General features: G+C 39.5%; 3 protein-coding genes across 14 annotated transcripts; 2 read left to right on the forward strand and 1 right to left on the reverse strand.

The window, feature by feature from the left end:
• Positions 1-274: 274 nt before the first annotated feature.
• On the reverse strand, positions 275-3631 carry LOC111267757 (uncharacterized). 5 transcript variants are annotated; one of them, XM_022846239.1, is made up of 6 exons: positions 3443-3631; positions 2608-2810; positions 2307-2419; positions 2001-2104; positions 992-1149; positions 275-635 (listed from the first exon to the last, which is right to left on the reverse strand). In XM_022846239.1, exons 2-6 carry the CDS (start codon positions 2785-2787, stop codon positions 363-365), a joined length of 828 nt encoding a protein of 275 aa, XP_022701974.1. In that variant the 5' UTR covers positions 2788-2810; positions 3443-3631; the 3' UTR covers positions 275-362. The 5 variants fall into 5 exon arrangements, with proteins under 5 accessions (XP_022701974.1, XP_022701972.1, XP_022701973.1 ...); XM_022846237.1 differs by having other exon boundaries at positions 2608-2832; XM_022846238.1 differs by having other exon boundaries at positions 3356-3631.
• On the forward strand, positions 2860-9117 carry LOC111267756 (tRNA dimethylallyltransferase). 6 transcript variants are annotated; one of them, XM_086971436.1, is made up of 9 exons: positions 2860-2874; positions 4732-4920; positions 5168-5305; positions 5573-5794; positions 6441-6609; positions 6889-7089; positions 7360-7479; positions 7990-8214; positions 8655-9117. In XM_086971436.1, exons 2-9 carry the CDS (start codon positions 4732-4734, stop codon positions 8873-8875), a joined length of 1485 nt encoding a protein of 494 aa, XP_086827562.1. In that variant the 5' UTR covers positions 2860-2874; the 3' UTR covers positions 8876-9117. The 6 variants fall into 6 exon arrangements, with proteins under 6 accessions (XP_086827562.1, XP_022701968.1, XP_022701966.1 ...); XM_022846233.2 differs by lacking the exon at positions 2860-2874 and adding an exon at positions 3740-3835; XM_022846231.2 differs by lacking the exon at positions 2860-2874 and adding an exon at positions 3749-4098.
• Positions 9118-12426: 3309 nt separating this feature from the next.
• LOC111267759 (eukaryotic translation initiation factor 5A) lies at positions 12427-17982 on the forward strand. Of its 3 annotated transcripts, none has more exons than XM_022846241.2 (2): positions 12427-12537; positions 16502-17982. In XM_022846241.2, the coding sequence occupies exon 2, from the start codon at positions 16535-16537 to the stop codon at positions 17009-17011; it is 477 nt and encodes a 158-aa protein (XP_022701976.1). In that variant the 5' UTR covers positions 12427-12537; positions 16502-16534; the 3' UTR covers positions 17012-17982. The 3 variants fall into 3 exon arrangements, with proteins under 3 accessions (XP_022701976.1, XP_086827563.1, XP_086827564.1); XM_086971437.1 differs by lacking the exon at positions 12427-12537 and adding an exon at positions 12591-12664; XM_086971438.1 differs by lacking the exon at positions 12427-12537 and adding an exon at positions 12756-12778.
• The last annotated feature ends 602 nt before the right edge of the window (positions 17983-18584 follow it).

Below are 18584 nucleotides of genomic sequence, written 5' to 3' on the forward strand. Positions count from 1 at the left end.
GTCGAGTAAACAAAACAACAAGCAAACATAGAAGAAGCACTTCCATAAGCAATATCAACAGTATGCATATTTTATGAATTCTCTAATTAAGACTAGATTGTCTTGCTGGGAGCAGAGATCCTGCGTTCTTGCATTATAAAATGCAGCGCACCGATATAGAGTTTCGGATACAGAAAGGTATTTTTCGCCAAAGATTGTTCTTGAAAATAATTTTGAACTATGTGTCGCACAACTGGACACGTTAAGATAAACTACAGTCAATAATAACAGAACGTTATATTTATGTTAGCATGTGACTTTATTGAGCGATAATAAACGAGCATTACACCAAAAAAACGTTGAGCTGTATGCCAGAAGTGTCATTATCTCATCTTAAAAACCGGCGGTTTATAACCAGACGTTGACGGCGCGTATTGGTTAAGAGGTTCTCGAATTCCCATTTCCAATGATCGATTGCTTCCAATGAAACTGTTGTAGTCAACAAACGGTATGCAGCCTTCTGTAAGGTCGACCAGATCTGTCCCGAAACGACCAACGGTTGATCTGTTACCGGCTGGCTCTTCACTTCCTGTATCGGAGGCAAGATCTTTCATATCTGCATCTTTCGTCTCAACTAATAATTTCCTAAAATCAACCTGAAACATATTTTGAGAATTAAACTCCTCCTGCTGAATTCACTGTCATAGGCTCGTATGCACTTAAATTATATTTAGGCGCTTCTCAAACTCCAGCCGATCACTGTGATATTTTTCGAAATATTTCTACAACAGCAGTTTTAATTTTTCTTAGCAGCATTACATTTTTAGGCGATTTTTTAACCTGCGTAACGCTGCCTGATTTATAAGTTACTAGATCTGATTCAAAAGCTAGGCGAAGGAATAAACATAATAAGGATATCAGATTCGCTCAACGCGAGCAGAACACGTCTCTATGGCAGATTTAACACTCGTGTGAAATGAGTCAAACAGAGAAGCTTTTACACACTGTTCACCTTGGGGCACGGAGGAGGTGATGCCGGTGGGGGCGGGCTTGGTGACAATATTTCCACGTGCTGGACTTCCACTGGGGGCAAAGCGCCTATGATTTCTTTTACAAGTTCGGGAGAGCAACCTCCAAGGAGACCCACGGCGGTTATATTTGTCTTCAATGCTAGAAGAAAATACAATAGTGAGGTCAACCATATGCTCACTCAATTTATTACCAATGATACAAATTAAATTAAAAATATATCATATGAACCCTACTATGAAATAGAGTGAACAATTAAGCTAGGTTGGTATTCCTTACACAGGCTTCGGTAAGTTCAACAATCACACCGATGTCTTGCCTATTCTGTGTTGTGCAAAAATATTGTTTTTTATATGTGTGATTTCTGCTACATAAGGAGCGTGTCTACTGACTAAGCTTATTTCAACAGGCCACCCGCCCTTAAGAATTATTTGTGCCCATCATAAGAACCCAAACCAAAAGCCTGAATCGAACCCTAAATAAGGTAATAAAAGCTTATGCTACTTCCTGGACTTCCTCCTGTCTACGCAGTATACAAGTACATGGTCGGCGTGTTATGGGTCGTTGATGCTGATCTTTTTGAATGCGTCGCTATGGTGACTATAATTAGCAAGCCTACTGCCATGCTGATTCTAATCCCAGTGTTGGTACCCATCGTCGCCAAAAATAAACAATCAGGAAAACAACATATTAAGAAAGATAGGGACTTATATTATTAAATTTAATGGCTGTTTGTATGACCGCCATACCTCTTCTCAAAGGTTTGTTGAAAAAACTCCGGATAATCTAGTGGGAGCTAATTCTTAATGTTCTACCTAAAAAAAGTAACTCAAAGGACTTGTCCATATCGAGATGTGGACAAGCCCTTTGAGCATAACTGATAGTGCTAAATAAAAGCTGCCTCCTTAGGACATATCAAAAGCGTAAAGCTAAAATCGAGGAACTATAAATGTCTACGTAAATTCAAAATCAACATAAATTACGAATCTAACCTTTAACAGTGTTTTGTAGCACTCTTGCAATGCTATCCATCGCTCGAACTGCCGCCACAGGAATGCCTTTATGAACACACAATTGTTGGAGGTGAATAACAAGTCTGCAATGGACAACGTAAAGGTACTAAGCTGCAAATGTACGCTACGATGGAGACGCTTTCAATGACTGTTTATCATCAACAGGAACTAAATCACTTGTCTCCATTGAAAACAAATGAATTTCCTTCATCTAACAGGGTATTGCTATTTCTTCACGTGCTGATTACAGCGCCGTCGACAATCTTTACTACTGCTACTGCTAACCTCTCTGGTCGGACATTGGCATTGAGAAGAACCACTTTCAAATTATCACTACAGGATTCAACACCACGTGTTATGCTATTTAATCCAAGCATAACTCGCCGTCTGATCTCACCCTGCAAAAAATACAAGAAATGTTCATTTATTCATTCATATACTGAATCTTTATAACAGTCATTATTCTGAAGACATGATATTTATTGTGCTCAATGTATCAGGATAGATTGAACTCCCACTGCTTTGATTTACCATTGAGTTGCAAAGTCATCACACATTTCTGCTTGAAACAATTCAACCTGCTTACCCTATTTTTGAATTCTTTCAAATAGCTGACCAGTTTGTTTTCTATCAGCTTATCAGCCCTCTCATCGATAGTTCGCAAAATTGGCTCCTCGAGATTCGCGAGCATTAACCGCTTAAGTGTCTTCTTCGTTTTAGCCTTTGGCACTTTTGTTACGGGAATCGATGTCATGATGTGCGTCATTTGGCAAACGAGTTCCTTGAAAACTGAGATGTCGTTCATCTATTACTATTGGGCAAAACAAAAAACCATTTATGGTTCGTTATTGAGGTAAGGAAATTTGTTGCTTTCTATTTGAGAAGTAAAGCGATTAGTAAGCCTTCTGTAGCTTAGTTTGGACGGAAAAGCTGAAAACGCATTGCAACATCGGAACAAAGATTTCGATTGAAAACGCTTCTTTAAAATGAGTGCTTTTCTTATCTAAACGGTCCTGTGCATTTTCGTGCATACTTGAACTACAAATATGAATTGCTACATTTTGTAATAACAGAATTGCAATTACTAGGCAAAAAACACGAAGGGCCGGTAATCAAGTTTGTTTCCAACTTTACCTAGCTGTGGTCATCGACAAACGAATCTCTGTACATAACGAAAACGAATACTTCATCATTTGTCTCCTAGTTACACTCGGAACTTTCCTTGCTTCAGTATAATAATGTTTTCCGAAATTCAAACCATTTAAACAATTCGTCACGCCTAATATTGATGTCGTTATTGTTCACACAGAAGCCTTCATAGATCATGCACTTACCTAACAAACATGTTTTTGTTTGTCAACCTAGTTATCACGGTAAGGTAATGCGGTTGAAAATAGTTGTGAGCGCATGATTTATCTTACGTTGCCATGTTGTAGGCCACTGAATACCGGTAACGATTCACATAATTCACCCTAAGCAGTTGTATGCGTTCACACGTATTTTGTAAACATCGTTGGCCCACAAAACACTGGATTTCACTTTAGTTTTAGTTGAAAAAAAAGAGACCAAATTGCTACTTAAATAAATGCCATAACATCAAGCACAATGTATGGTTGGTGAACGCATACATATAAACACAAACAGACATATTCGATTTCCGTCAGCGCAGCGAAACAAGTCGGAACCCGCAAAATTTGAATCCTGCCAAAATCGAACGCGGTTGATCGCGCATGCATGTGTGTAGGAGACGAACAAATTACGGATGATCTATTTTTTTCCAAGTGTCTATCAATCGGATATGACTGTTGTAACAGGTTCAATATTACTCGAAAATTCAGTTTGTGACATTAGTAACCCGTGATCGACAATTTCTTTGATTGAAAAATTTGACCGACAGATGAAAACATATGGCCCATTATTTTAAATTGCTGTGTTAAACATTGTAATCCACTAGTGCTTTGATGTGCGAACACGGGATCTCTGTTTTTCGTAAATAATGAGCACTTATAGTACTTCATGGCAATTAATTAACATTGGAAAAATGGTCAGCTGGCCGGCAGTGATTTCTCATCTTCACGTGAGCAATTCGTTCAAAGTTTATCTCGAATTCGTCTTTTTTTTTTCGATGGAAATGGTGTATTTGTTTTTGACGCACATATGCATGGATATAATTCACCGGAACCCACCGGAAGCAATTTTTTATATCGAAAATCACAGTAATGGGTCTCATTATGTAATGATTATTTAATTCAGTACTCTCCAACCCAACGGGTCCCTTAAGATCATTTATTAGAACGCATATTACAGAATAGGAATATCATGACAACACATATGATGTATCTGATTTCTGAAACGTTTGATTATGTGAAAGGTGCATGAGTAAATGGTTATCAAATGGCGATAGCGCGTTAAGTTCATACTAAGTTATGTTGAGCGTTATACGTTAAGCCCTTAACCAGATCTCAAATCAGTTGTCGCAGCGTAATAAATTACCATTATTTTAATAAAACAAATCAGCAGTGACAACTATTGCTTGTTCCGTTCCGTGCCATAATGTTTGCTGGTCTTCTGGAAACATATATATGCCTACTGGCAGCGGAAATAAGTCTTTTCTATTTGTTCTAATCGCACATGATCCGTTCGGCACATTATTTAACAGGTACTGATGCCTGAAATCGTGTTCAAAATAAACAACATTGTCAATTTACAGATGCGTGCCACTGTATTAGGCAGCTTGATTCGACGATCTGTTTTCAATAGCTTTTTCAAGACAATGTCTTCATCGTGTTCACCGCCGCTGATTGTAGTGCTTGGTTCAACAGGAGTCGGAAAGTCCCAGTTAGCTGTAGAGATAGCAAAGAAATTTAATGGCGAAGTGATTAGTGCTGATTCTATGCAGGTAAGCTTTTCAAATACGTTTGAATGCTTGACTGACGTACTAACGTATACAGATCATGGATCAGAGCGAATATGCTCAGCTTTATTATTATCTTTATTACTAATATTACTGATTAGTGCTGCTAACTTACGCGATAAATATATCGAGGATCCAAGTTAGTCTAGTACACAAAGACTGGATAGGCCGCAAGGGCAGCTGGTAACATAATCAGTGAATAACGATGAACTACCAACCCCTGACAACGCAGGTATATAAAGGGTTGGACATTATTACAAACAAAATTTCGCCCGAGGAGATGTGCGGTGTGCCCCATCACATGCTGGGTTTTCTTGATCCTCTCAAGGAGTTCACAGTAGTGGACTTCCGAAACCGAAGTCTACCAATAGTAAGCTGACAACCTTTACCTTGCAGTAGATATTCATCCGCATATAATTGCGTAATGCGCTTTTGTGTTTCTCGTATAAATGCTACATTAAATTTGATCTTTAAATCACTATTTCTACAGCCGCTTAGGTAGCCACCTTACGAGACCCTATTTGCATTGAACATGTTTCTTTTGTCACTGTCACGTATTTCCTAAACAGATCCGAAAAGTTAAAAAAAAAAAAGCGCGTACTTCCATTTTTCATATGCTGTTTTATAATTTTTACAGTTGGAACAATTACGTTCGATCGGTAAAATGGCAGTCATTGTGGGTGGTACTAATTACTATATTGAATCGTTGATCTGGGAAACTCTGGTAACCTCGTATAGCAGTAGCGCCGAAAATATGAATAGACTTATAGCTGAAGCGCCGAAATCGTGTTATCCCGATGAGAGTACGACGAGTCTTTACATCCGATTACAAAATATTGATCCAGAGCGAGCCCGCACGGTATGTATAAGCGGAGCGATTATGCGTAGCACTACAAATATCTTTGTAATAAGAATAATAATAATTGTTATTATTAAGCTGCCTACATTATATTTACCGCGAATATAATTTCACGACTCATATTTTATGACTTTCTTGCGTGTAGGTGTTGGGATACAAATTACTGGCTCTGTTCACTCCAGAGTTGAAAGTTTTAAGGTTCTCCAGAACAAGGATTAGCCAACGTTTAGCAGAGTACCAGCAATCTAGGTTGAAATTAAAAAATTCTGCTTTTGAAAAGTTATCAACTCAAATTGTGACTTGCTTAACATCCTTTCCTTAGTTGTGAATCACCAATATTCTTATGGTAAATGTGTCCGATATTTAAAGAAATTCCTGTTTCGTGCACGCTAAAAATGTATTGACGACTGCTGCTGGAACTTCAATCACACAGAATTTACATAAAACTTTGTCTGGACACATTTCCGAATCCCAGGCGCAGAAGTTCTAAGAAAATAAACAAACTAGGTAATTAAGCGTTAGAACTCTCAAGTAGGTCCCAAAACTGTATTTTCCTTGAATGATGATTTTGCTTCCAACTTTTGCAATCCAATTTGCTCTGCAAATGTACAAATGTCTAATTCTGGCATTTTCCTTCAATGCCCAGATTCATCCGAACGATCGAAGAAAGATTGAACGAAGCCTACAAGTATTCAACGATACGAAAATACCCCAAAGCCACATTTTTTGTGACCAGCGGCAGCGGGGTGGCGTTTTAGGTGGACCATTACGTTTCAAATATGCGATCATTTTTTGGATTCAGTGCCAACAGGAAGGTAAATCCATTGGAGGTGAACAAAAGGCTCAATTCAAATCTTCCTCACCGTCTCAGACAGAAATAATATCACGAGTTATTCTAAATTTACAGTTGATTCCGCCTTGTTTATTTGGTAATGACAGATCTTCAAAGCTTTTACGAACGGTGTTAGTTATTCACCTCAACTTATTTTAATTATAGTAATGCTAGTAAAATCAACAACAGTCATAGAAATCATAATACTATAGTATCAAGTCACAGTAATAAATTATTTGCCCATTATCTTCCATATTAACAGTTTTAGAAGCCCGCCTAGATGCTCGGGTTAATCAAATGATAGAACAAGGTCTCATCGACGAATTGCTCAACTTCCATGCTGATTACAATTCCCGGCGTAAAGGAAGCTGCGACTACACTCAAGGCATTTTCCAATCAATCGGATTCAAAGAATTTCATTCATATATTACATCTTCGGCTGAAGATCGGAACTCAAAAGAGGGTTAGCTTGCTACTTGTTTATTTTCTTTCTATATTCCTATTTTATAATGGATGATTCTAGCTTTTAAACTGAGCTTTGATTTCTTTGAAGATACATCACCGCTACAGTCATACGTAGGTCAAGAAAAAAACAAACCTGGACTGACTAAAGCTGGAAACGTTAATCATAACTTACACATTAAATGAATGAAAAGAAGAAACGAAAACGAACCAAGCATAGTCTATAAAACTGATTTCTTTCTATATTTTTTTTTTTAACTTATCCCTATAGAAACACATATTTGTTCTTCAGGAAAGAAGGCATTTGAGCACAGTCTTTGGTTGATGAAGCAAGTGACAAAGCGATACTCAAGGTATCAAAAAAAATGGATTAACAAACGATTTTTAGGAGGTTAGTCGGCGACGAACTTTTCTTGCCTCTTGTTCATTGGTTATTGTGCTTTATATATATATATATATATATATATATATGCCCTTGAAATGGCTTGAGGTTTATTTATTACGTTTGAAACCGATCATTTACTTAGGCTATAGAAATGCAGAAAATGGAATAGCTGTTCAAGTCAAAACTTCAAATTGAAGGCATGTTTAGTTGAAAATATATTCGTTTTTTATTCTTTTTTTTTGTCGTCCCAGCACTACTAGTTCGTTGCTCCATTGTGTTTGATCAGTTTAAATACCATTACAGTCTCTATTTGTAAGATATTTGGGTAACGTTACATGCAGTAGTGCTTATTTTGGAAACTTTTTGTCCTTTGGAAAAAATCATAAACGCTATCAAAAACTGAGATGAAGACAGCCATAAATATATGCCTTTTTGTTCTAGAGATCTATTGAGCTCAGAAAAACTTAAAAAACACACAAAAACTATGTTTTGCTTTTGTATTGGTGCTTTTTGCAGAGCCCGATCGTGAGGTTCCTCCAATATATGGTTTGGATGGAACCGATCTAAAAGCTTGGAATTACAACGTACGGGACACTGCCATAGAGATCATAGAGAACATCCTGGCAGGCAAACAACCAAACACGCAACCCTTGCAAAAGACTGACATTGTGAGAAGCCGAGAAGGAATATTTACATGCGAGATGTGCAGCGTAACGTCAGTCGGAGAGATTAACCATAATGGTACAACCAATACAAGTGCCGTATGGGGCAGCGTGGTCTGGGTGGCCATGATTACAATGCCATTTTATGGGTCTTTTAGAGAAGCCCCACTCAACCCGGCTAGATTTTCTAATAAATGCAAATCCTTAATGTTATACCGAAGAGGTGGTCTTGAAGACTCATTCGCACAATAAGTATAGATTAAAACCTTAAAAAGCAGTACAGTGCCGTCATATACGCCTGCCTCCTTCTGGATTATTTTACCACCTCATTTTATCGTACCAATGACTGCATTGCACCACAAATGCTAAGAAAAGCACTAGTCATGTCCTACAATGGCTTTCACTACTACTATAGGTTATGGAAGCTTGTCAATGATGCTTGATTTAACTCTCCGCACCAGAGTTATATGTTGCAACATATACGATCGCCAAAGCTAATGCGAGTTATTTGTTTTGCAGCTCATATGAAATCCAAGAAACACTATTTTCGTCTAAGAAGAATGAAGAAAACTGCTGAAGAAAAAAATCAAGAAAAGACTCTTGCAGACGAACCCCACGAAGGTAAATTTGGCGCAAAAGACGCTTCTGTGGAGGAGCCACATACGAAAGGCGTTTCTGCAGAGCAGACACACACAGAGAAACCACCCAACAAACTTCGAAAAGTTGAAGGGATAGCATAATTATGGCAGAACATAAACGGCACTGCGCCAGAGCTTCTTGCTTATTTAGCTTAAATCTTGGAGACCATTTCAAGTGTGAGATTCGACTATGTTCGTTTAAATAGCGTAGGCTATAGCGCCTAATGTACGGCATTGTTATCCAAAACCGCTTTTTATTGTTACGAAATTTTCTTCTTGTCGATTTTTTGTTGTTATCAATTTCAAGTGACATTATTAAATAAACCAGCTTGTAGTTCACATAAGTACACTGTTTTCATTTTACCCATATATATGTAGATTCTTTCAGTATGGAAACGTTATTTTGCTACTGCGGAATCAAGCAGACCCATCCTCCAAAGTCATATTGTATTTGTCTACGTAATTTAATTTTGGTATATAAGCGTTGACTATTTTATTTGTAAAACAAGCTCGTTTTTAACTGACCGATTTCATGTTCGTTCAATCAATTAAGTCTCTGCTACGGCAAACAAAAACATTCTATGCAAGCAATACAAATAAGTAAGCTGTCAGATGTCAAAAACTTACATTAGATGCAGTTTAGAGGTTTAACTGATAATCTAATTCGGGCTTATAAATACGCGGGCCCATGAAATAAAATAATTATTTAAAATATACAAGACATTCTCATGCGGTTATCCGTAGTTCTTAGTTCATAATAATGTTACTGAAAGATATCTGTCGCCTATGTCTATTAAGGTATCTACTGAATAAAAGTTTATCTAAATTGCTCTCCCTTGTTCTGCTTGATTTTTTTTTAATGGCATTTCTTACCTAAATCATTTCTATACAAATAAATAGTTGAAATTAAATTATTCTTTACCAGTAAGATTAATTAACTACTTTGCTAATCAATTTCATATAAGCACTACCATTCAAATACGTATACTATGCATTCAGCAAACTTGCAACTCCTTTGTGCAAATGCCTGTGTATTATACCAAAGGTTTAACCTTTGTTGAGCCTAGAGCGAAATATGTTATTATAAGTACTCAAATTAAGAAAACTCTTTTAAAGCTTTACAAACATCTGTTTACAATATTAGAATCGCTTCGTACACCATAAATAGAATCAATTGCCATTTCAGTTAGCTGCTATACTCAGAATGTTCGTAAAAGTAGAAGAAATAAGTGATAAATTCCGAGAAAGTCCACAACATCCCGTTAGTTTTTTTATGTTTTATGACAGGGCATATTTTGCACACTGTGTAAGCTATATTTCGGTAAGGCTGACATAACCATTTAGAATTTAGTTTGATCCTATAGTTTAACTTGAGACGTTTAATGTTTTTCGGATGCGCTAAACAGGCTTCATTGCCTTGTTGGATTTTACTGCTGGTAACGGCTGTACTGAGCTACAACTACGAGTAATAATAAAAATGAGCGTTGACAATCGGCATACGATTCAATACTTTAAACCGAGCTTCAGTCGAGAGCATACTTCAATGTCCGCTACTTCAAAAGCTAATAGTGCTAATGCTCACTTCTTCGTTCAATTTATCATTTCGTTTTTCTGCACATTCGTGCTAAAAAATCTGTATTCAGGAAGCCTTTTTAATCTGGCTGCACTATATTTCTTATATTGATTTTTGGGTAACGTGCTTGCCTGTCAAGCTGGTAATAGTTTAAGCTCGAATCAATACGTAAACGCACTTCGTTTCGTCCTGGCAGAAGTCAACTGCACGAAAGAATAGCTAACAATTCAAGTACCAGGCGTAAAACTCGTAAAATTATATAGTTCGTCAAGTGCATATCCATTTTTAGACGGCTTTATCAAATTCATTATAAAAACCTGAAAACCAAGAAAGAAATTTAAAAACTATATATTTTTAATTGAAAAATGTCTCTTATGAACAGGGGGTGTGAGATTGATACAACTTCTTTAATCTTTTCTACCTACACGGCACCTAATTGCTCTTGTCTCAGCTCGGTTGTGTCGCTGGATAGCTAATATTTGTGACAATTGTGCTGTGTGGCTATAAATTGTGTTTGGTTTTCGTTTAGCTTATCTCAGGTAGATCTAAATCAGTGAATAATGAGATTAGTTCATACAGGTATTTATCTACCACTGGAACTGCATCTGATCAGAAAAATCGGTTTCAACGTTAAACAGCCTTTGTTAGGGAGTTAACAACTGTTCAATAAATCCCGTTTAATAATTTAAAAGTCGAACTTTTAGGCCTGTGGTTAGTAATCTTGTAATTTGCGTCGATATGTCATACATATGCATATATTTTGCTTTATTATTACACAATAAAAATGATTTGGACAACTCGCTCATGCGCTTCCGTGGGTAAAGGAAGGATGTTTTGTCACTGCAGTCGTTCATTACATTGACGCTACTCTCAATGACGTGCGAGGGATTAGCTTGAATATTAAATATACTGAAGTAGCACACGCTGTCCTTAAAGGGCTGCGTCCATCGCTTGTTGTCAGTTAATTAATCTTATGTTTATTTGTGAATAGCATCTAATGCCGCACAATAGTACATCGGCGCACTGTATCGCATTAAACAATGCTATCGATGTACAATGGCCCGACCGGCCCTTGCATCCACCATTGTTTGGGTGGAACGCACCACTTTTCTCATATGTCTAATGTCGTATGTTGATTCCACCTTGTTCCACATAAAAAACGACAGATTCAGCTATATCTAATAAATAACGACCACAAAATAATTAATCTCTTCGGTGTTCAGACTTCCCGAAGGCCAACCAGCCTGCCAGCTGCCTACCCCGGCTTTGACTCTCGTTCTATTTGATTTTATCCTATCGCATCCCGCAACGTTGGCTCTTATGAAGCACTCTAAATCCAAAAAGATATTATCTAGTCTCAGCTAGCGTATGGGTAAGTTGTACAATGCGTACCCGCACACACATTTCAACAGCCTTTGTTCCGGCTGATATCGACAACAGAGGCTATTGTTTGAATGCTATTCACGTTAGCCCATGAAGTTCCTGTTCTACGTACGCGCGAATTTGTTGCTGCTCTTGCAACAACCAGTCAGTAAAATCGAAGCATTATCTATTTATCATCATAAACATAGTAGGCTGGTGCAGTATTAGCGTCGTCGTTAGCGGCAACGTGCCGATAATACTATCAGATGCCTATCATTACTAGTGGCGCTGGCACCTCGCTACTGCTGGTCTCAGCACCGCGCTACACGGTGTACGATGAATAGATGGAAAACGAATCGCGCGGCAGCAGAGTCCAGGGCAGCCATCATCACAGACCACGATGTCATAGCGGCAGAAGCAGAAGCATTAGCGACGGCGATGGCTGGCCATTCAATACTATTCAACCACTGCCACACCGGCAGAAGCAGTCAGAACAGCCCCGCCGAAAAACTAGAAATTTCTGGCAACACTGGGTACGCATGCAAGATTCGCACACAAAATATGTCTAGTTGTAGCCATTTCCAATGGTTCAGTTACCCTTTCCAACTATGCGGTTAAATTTATGAGCGAATTTCGAACGCGGTTCACCCATGACACTATGAACTAGCCGAGAAATTCGAACTTGCCGCTATCCTTCTTCCAAGATGGCGGCCAAAGATTCGAATCGCCCGCCAGAATGGGGCCTTCCGAACGAGCAGGCTTTTTGTTTACCACGAGGTTGATGCTGCTGTAGGCTCAGTCGGTCTCTTTGCAAGTTCTTCCTTGCCAGGTGCGTACACGTGTCGTCAAGTGCTTTCCTAGCAATTGTCTTCCGAACGTTTAGCTGTCGCCTAAGAACGGCTGATTAGGAAACCGAGACACCGGTTCTTCATCGTCGCTAGATTTTTACTACGCGGGTCAGAATCAGGCTTGGCTAAATCCTGCCACATGGTGTTCGCCTGAGTCGACTTGATCAATGTTACCCCATTGTTCTTGTTCACAAAATTTTCTGTGCTATTGGTCCTTCTCTTGTTAGTGATCTAATGTTTTTTAAAACGACTATTGAATAATCAGAGTGTTATATCCGTATCGTAGCTGCGTGATTGTATGCATTAACAAACGAGTTTTCGTCGTGTATCATTGATTGAGTCGTTCGTGATCACACGTGATTCATTATGCAACTAGCGGTACTCAGGCTAATGCGAAAGTTCACTACAGTGTCTATTTCATCCATCAATCGATAACTCCAAAATTGTTTTTCAATCTCTATGCGCGAGTTTTTCGAGCGCTTTCTATGCTTGTGTGTTGTTGGGAGCATGTTTCGGAAGACTTTTATCGGAACACCGGACCGAAACAACTGTGTCCGTCTGTCTAATCTATGCCTTTAATCTATCTACTACTGCTGGCAACGCTAACCACTAACGACGTTTGATGCATTTTTTGTGATACAGCACCGCCATGTTATTCTCAATTTAACTGTCGAGTGATGAGTTGGGTATCTTTATTGCAGCTCGATCGTTGGTGACAATAGATTTTTCGGCTGCCTGCTTCGATACTGCTTTATAGAACGTTGTGCGGTGACAAGGCTGTTATTGCCTACGTGGTCACAACGAGGCCGTATTGCATTGGCAGCAACATTTGGTATATTATCGCCACTGTACGTTGGGTCGTCGCTGTCGTCAGTTTGCAGGTCACATCGCACAGCACGTACGACGGTGCTACAGAGCAGAACACGGCCCGCCTTTAATGACAATATAATTTGTAATAATATATAATTGGCCATCCTATCATAGAAAAATGTGTGTGTAGAAGTTACTCAGTTTTTTACACTTTGGAAAACGTATAGTTTTGTCAGTTCAGTCGCTCTATAAGGCCAGTTAGGTTTAATTAACGATTACCAGTTTCGTCACCTCGTCGTCATCACCAGCAGACACTGGCGGATTTCGTGCTCAGTCTGGCGTGCTGCTGTGTGCTTAAACTCTACATGCTCGTTTTCTTGACCAGCCTCCCACGTTTTGTGGCCTTATTTAGTTGTTGCCATTGGCTCTGTAAAGTGCATGGTCTGTTACTTTCGGTTGGTTACTTTACACAGGCGCACGCCGGTCACCGAATCTTAGTCAGCTTACAAACTTGCAATTGTGATACGCTGCTTATTCTTCGCGCTACATTTGACTAATTCCATCATACATTTATCTGTCCTGCCAGTAGCAGTGAAGTTTTCAGTAACATTTTTTCGTGTATCTGTCTCTTTTCTAGAGAAATGGCTGTAGCAAATCCGATTTTAGCTGCTCATCCTCTCCATAGGTCAGCCGCAATCTTCCACTGTTTTTCTTCGGAATCGGAAATCTCCATCTAACCGACAACTGGCCCCAGTTGCAGTTCAAAAACCATAACACGCCCTTGTGGGTCTACAAACTACTGTCGGTGCTACTTTCCTATATAACGTCCCAAAAATTGTCAGCTTTCGTTCATTTCAAGATCGGTTTCGGTAGTACTCTAATCGTCGGCGGTGATCGCATTGTCTATACAGGCAACAGTGTTGACGGTAGTACCAGAAATATTATTGGGGTTGCTTAAACGTGGTTTGGTGGCGAGTCCGGACCCAGGGCGAACAGTGGTCGTAGAGTAGCGTTGACCTACCCAGGCTGGCTCTATTGCTTTTCTTTGTCTGTGGATGCGTGTGGGTGGTCTCCGGTCGATATATATCGATTTCAATGTGAGCGTGATTGAGCAAGGGTTCCATATTATGGTGGCCTTTACTGGTGACAGCCAATTTGTAGGTACTCATTTTTGCCGCCATCTAACGTAAGTAATACGTATTTCTATAGCTTTCATCGGTGGGACAATCACGAGCCGGTGTCATTTAGCGATTTCAGTCGTTGTCAGAATTAGTAGCAGCCGGTTAAATTGTAGCCGTGTTCGGACGGTTTCGGCAGTACAGGTGTACCCCGTTACGATGAACCAACACGGCGGTACTGCCTCATCAGAAAATCGCGCGCCCAGCTACTGTCGATATAACTAATAGTCAGCATCAATCAGCATTATTTGCCATCACTGCTGTCACTTCCATTGGAGTGGTTACTGCCGACTATAACTTTAATACGGTCACCTAGGAGTACCACTACCACCATGAGTATTTGGTACCATCGCAATAAGTGGGCGGAATCCGCTGCTGTACAGTTTGATGTAGCACTCGTCGATGGCCTTATATACCGGTGTAATATATGTTATGTATGTATATACGCTGTGCAATCACAGTGGCGCATATCGCTTTTAACCCGTTGGCCTGTTCGAATGTTTGTCTACCTGTCTCACTTTGGCAGATGCTACCACTACAGCGAGACCACGAGAACAACCTTTAGCCGACACAAAGCGCACACTCTTTGGTGTTTGTGTGCTTGTACATGGGCGTTATTCAATTTTGTCGGTAAACGATCGGATGTGGTGATCTGTATTCATTCAAAGAGCCAATTTGTGCTGGTAAAAAATACCGCAAAGAGATTACCGGTTAAGGCTGCAAATGGTAATTCATATATTAAAATATATTTTCGCCTAGTTCTATTACGCTCAAACACAACGGCGGTGTGTCCGCCCATACCGATGTCGTAATATTAGACTGTGGCTGTTATGGGACTCTCCGTATTTACTGACCGTACATCGGTAGTGAGCACATACATATGCAACGACCAGCAGGCGACGGGAACACCATCACCTGGTCCACGAAATGTCGCAACGCCAACTGCGCTATAAGGATCACTGAGGGCCCTACGGCCTTTCTTCTACATTCGTAGAAGTCGCATTGTGCTCCGTATACATGTGTGCTCTGACATTAAAATTATCGCCAATCGTGTTCTCTATAAACAAGTGCGTTTTTACTGTTGTTAAATTTCACCTGGTTTGTTTATACCAGTAGACGCTGGCACTACAGACGAATATGGATATACACTACGCCCTTAGAGACAGACAGTTCTGCATCCGCCACGCTAATCAAGCAAAGGATGCGACCCTGAATCGTTTGATGGTGCTAGCAGATTTCCATAGGTGAAAGCACTCACCAGCAGTCTCTGATCAAAATCATGGAAATTTTATATATATATATACTGACATTTTTTTTTTTGGTTTTCAACTGGCCATTTGGACTCACCAAGAGGACAAAAGATGGCAACAAAATTACTGGCATGTTACTGAGGAGACAGCTGTCTGTACTGTTCCGTGTGTAAGTTATTGCAGTAACATTGCGCTTAATCATACCACAGGGCTTCGTTCATATATTTCCACCTAAGAGTTTCAAAAATATAGAAAATTCTATCAAATTACGATATGGAGAGCAATCAACACTTCAAGAAGGACAAAACTCTGCTTGAAAACTTCGCTTATGAAGAGCTGCCTTGGTATCGTTTTCCCATCAGAATTCAATGTTTACAGTGGGATGGTTTTTATATGAACCAGAAGATAATTATTGATCTAGTACGCTCACAAGGGAAGAAGGTTTAATCACAGGTTGAGTAGAGATTTCGATAATTAACTGCTATAATATAATGCGTTAACAACTCGAGAATTTGCAAAATCTTTCTTGCGAAAACTAATCCGCTTAAGTCTACATGAACTTGTCGTGTACTTATGTTCTACCTGTAACTCGAGGTAATGAAATCTTGTAGTAAATCGGATTTCACCTAAATCTTCCCGAGGACCTCTGTTAATTAAAATCTTGCATCAGAAGGTCTTATTCTAACTTCGTTTGCAAATGCTTTCAGTGTTACTTGATTGCGAATTAACGCCCCGCCGCAATGGAAGACCATGACGATGCTCACTTCGACCAGGCTGCCTCTGGTGCCTCGGCCACCTATCCCATGCAGTGTTCTGCTCTACGTAAGAACGGCTTTGTGATGATCAAAGCCAGACCGTGCAAGATCGTCGAGATGACCACCTCGAAGACTGGCAAACATGGTCACGCCAAAGTACATCTAGTGGGCATCGACATTTTCACCTCGAAGAAGTATGAAGATCTGTGTCCCTCTACCCACAACATCGACGTTCCTAATGTAAACCGCAGCGACTTCCAGCTAGTCGACATCTCCGACGACGGATTCGTGTCCCTGCTCGACGAGAAAGGTGACATCCGTGACGATCTCCGCATGCCAACTGATGAGGAGCTTGCCACGAAGATCACCGACGACTTCAAGAAGGGCGATACTACCATCGTGCTCACGGTTCTGTCGGCAGTCGGGGAGGAAGCCATTATCGCCTGCAAAAACTCTAACTAATCTATAATTGACTAAATGATGAACGATGAAGTTGCGGGTTCGTTTAAAACGCGCGCCTTTGGACATTGACATCGGTAGCAACACAAAAACCGAATATAGACATTAGATTACATCACAGACATGTTTAAACACACTCAAACACATATCCACTCACACATGTACGCTCGAACATGGACACTACACAAGCCGCTTCCACGTTCAACACAATTGTCACAAATCATTCACTTAAGATTAACTATTGCTATTGAGAAATTCCAGTAAAATAACAACCGCTGTGCGACGAAATACTGACGCGGTGGAAAGAAAGAAGAAATATGCTAATGATGTCAAGAGAAGGAAGCAATAAGAAGCGTTGCGCGAAGAGAAGCCTAGTATGTCTAGGGACGGCTTGCTGTTTGGGCCACATAGGGTATCAATATAGGGGAAACAACGGGACGGTATGAACAAACGTTAAAAAGGGGAAGGTGCGTTAAAAGAAACAGCGAAAATCGAAACCGTAAATGTGAAAGTATACAAGGAGCGAAGGCTAGAGGACACAGTTTATTGGTCAGTCTGACAGGTGGAGCAGAAGTACTTGTGCAGAAGGGTGGAGAGGAAAATAAAAAGATCTTGTGTAGAAGGCGCGATGAAAACGATCATAACACGGTCAGACTGTTATCGTCAGGCTGTTGACTGTTACATGGAACCGTGCGACTTCAAGACTTGCCACTATCGACGCAACGCACCCAAACGATATAATATAGTAAAGAAATGAAGATAAATAAAAATGGTAATGACTCTGCATGATGTAATAACGATGACGAAATATACATAGAACTAAGCTGAAAATAATAAAGAACTGAACTGTACGACGAATGATGATCAAGGAGCGAAAAAAACAATGAGGTGAGGATATAGAAAGCAGGCCAGTGGCGCATGTGAGATATTATTTTTTAACAAAATAAAATATGCTGCTACTGTTGGGGCGGAAAGTTACATGTGTACTTTTTTTGAATTTGTGTGGACGTTAATTTGAATTTTCGATTTGAAGAAAGATTAGTTGTAGATAATGAAATGCTGGATGTAACCAAGGAAACTTATCTTTACCATGCCTGTAATTTTTAATCTATTAAGGTACTATTGAAACACAACTTGGCAATATCTATGCAAAAAGAAAAATGATGTACTTATTTTGTCTAAAAATTGAATTCCTTGAATCATAGCAAAATCTGATTCCCAAACCACGATAGATTACGACAAAATTATTGAACACTTCAGCAGGTTTGCTAAATACCGTCATCCTTGCGTACGGGTAACTAGAAGAACATGAATCAGACCAGGACACAATCAAGTAAGAAAGCCTGATTGTCCTAATAAGTTTGGATATTATACTAGTACAAGTAATGTAGAAAATTTAACTGTAGAAGAACTTTAGTATATTTGTTAAAGTTAAATTTTGCACTCTAGCATTTAAAAGCTGTGCTGGTAAAGTCGAAATGCAAGTTCATTAGCGGTCATGTATGACGAAAAATAATGTTTTTAGGTTGTTTGTGGCGAAGATCTGAGATTGCGCATAAGTAAAATTTTGGAGCCG

This window comes from Varroa jacobsoni, unplaced genomic scaffold (genome assembly GCF_002532875.2).
Source record: "Varroa jacobsoni isolate VJ856 unplaced genomic scaffold, vjacob_1.0 scaffold_1217, whole genome shotgun sequence".
Lineage (NCBI taxonomy): Eukaryota > Metazoa > Arthropoda > Arachnida > Mesostigmata > Varroidae > Varroa > Varroa jacobsoni.

What these genes read in the sequence shown, in the direction of transcription:
- LOC111267757 (XM_022846237.1), bottom strand. Translation starts at nt 2,826, where the DNA reads ATGAACGACATCTCAGTTTTCAAGGAACTCGTTTGCCAAATGACGCAC. An exon ending in TGAAAGAATTCAAAAATAGG is followed by an intron (nt 2,420 to 2,607) that starts GTAAGCAGGTTG and finishes TATTTTTTGCAG; the next exon opens with GGTGAGATCAGACGGCGAGT. An exon ending in GCTACAAAACACTGTTAAAG is followed by an intron (nt 1,150 to 2,000) that starts GTTAGATTCGTA and finishes ATTTTCTTCTAG; the next exon opens with CATTGAAGACAAATATAACC.
- LOC111267756 (XM_022846231.2), top strand. Translation starts at nt 4,018, where the DNA reads ATGAGCACTTATAGTACTTCATGGCAATTAATTAACATTGGAAAAATG. An exon ending in GAAACCGAAGTCTACCAATA is followed by an intron (nt 5,306 to 5,572) that starts GTAAGCTGACAA and finishes TAATTTTTACAG; the next exon opens with TTGGAACAATTACGTTCGAT. An exon ending in GATTCAGTGCCAACAGGAAG is followed by an intron (nt 6,610 to 6,888) that starts GTAAATCCATTG and finishes CCATATTAACAG; the next exon opens with TTTTAGAAGCCCGCCTAGAT.
- LOC111267759 (XM_022846241.2), top strand. Translation starts at nt 16,535, where the DNA reads ATGGAAGACCATGACGATGCTCACTTCGACCAGGCTGCCTCTGGTGCC.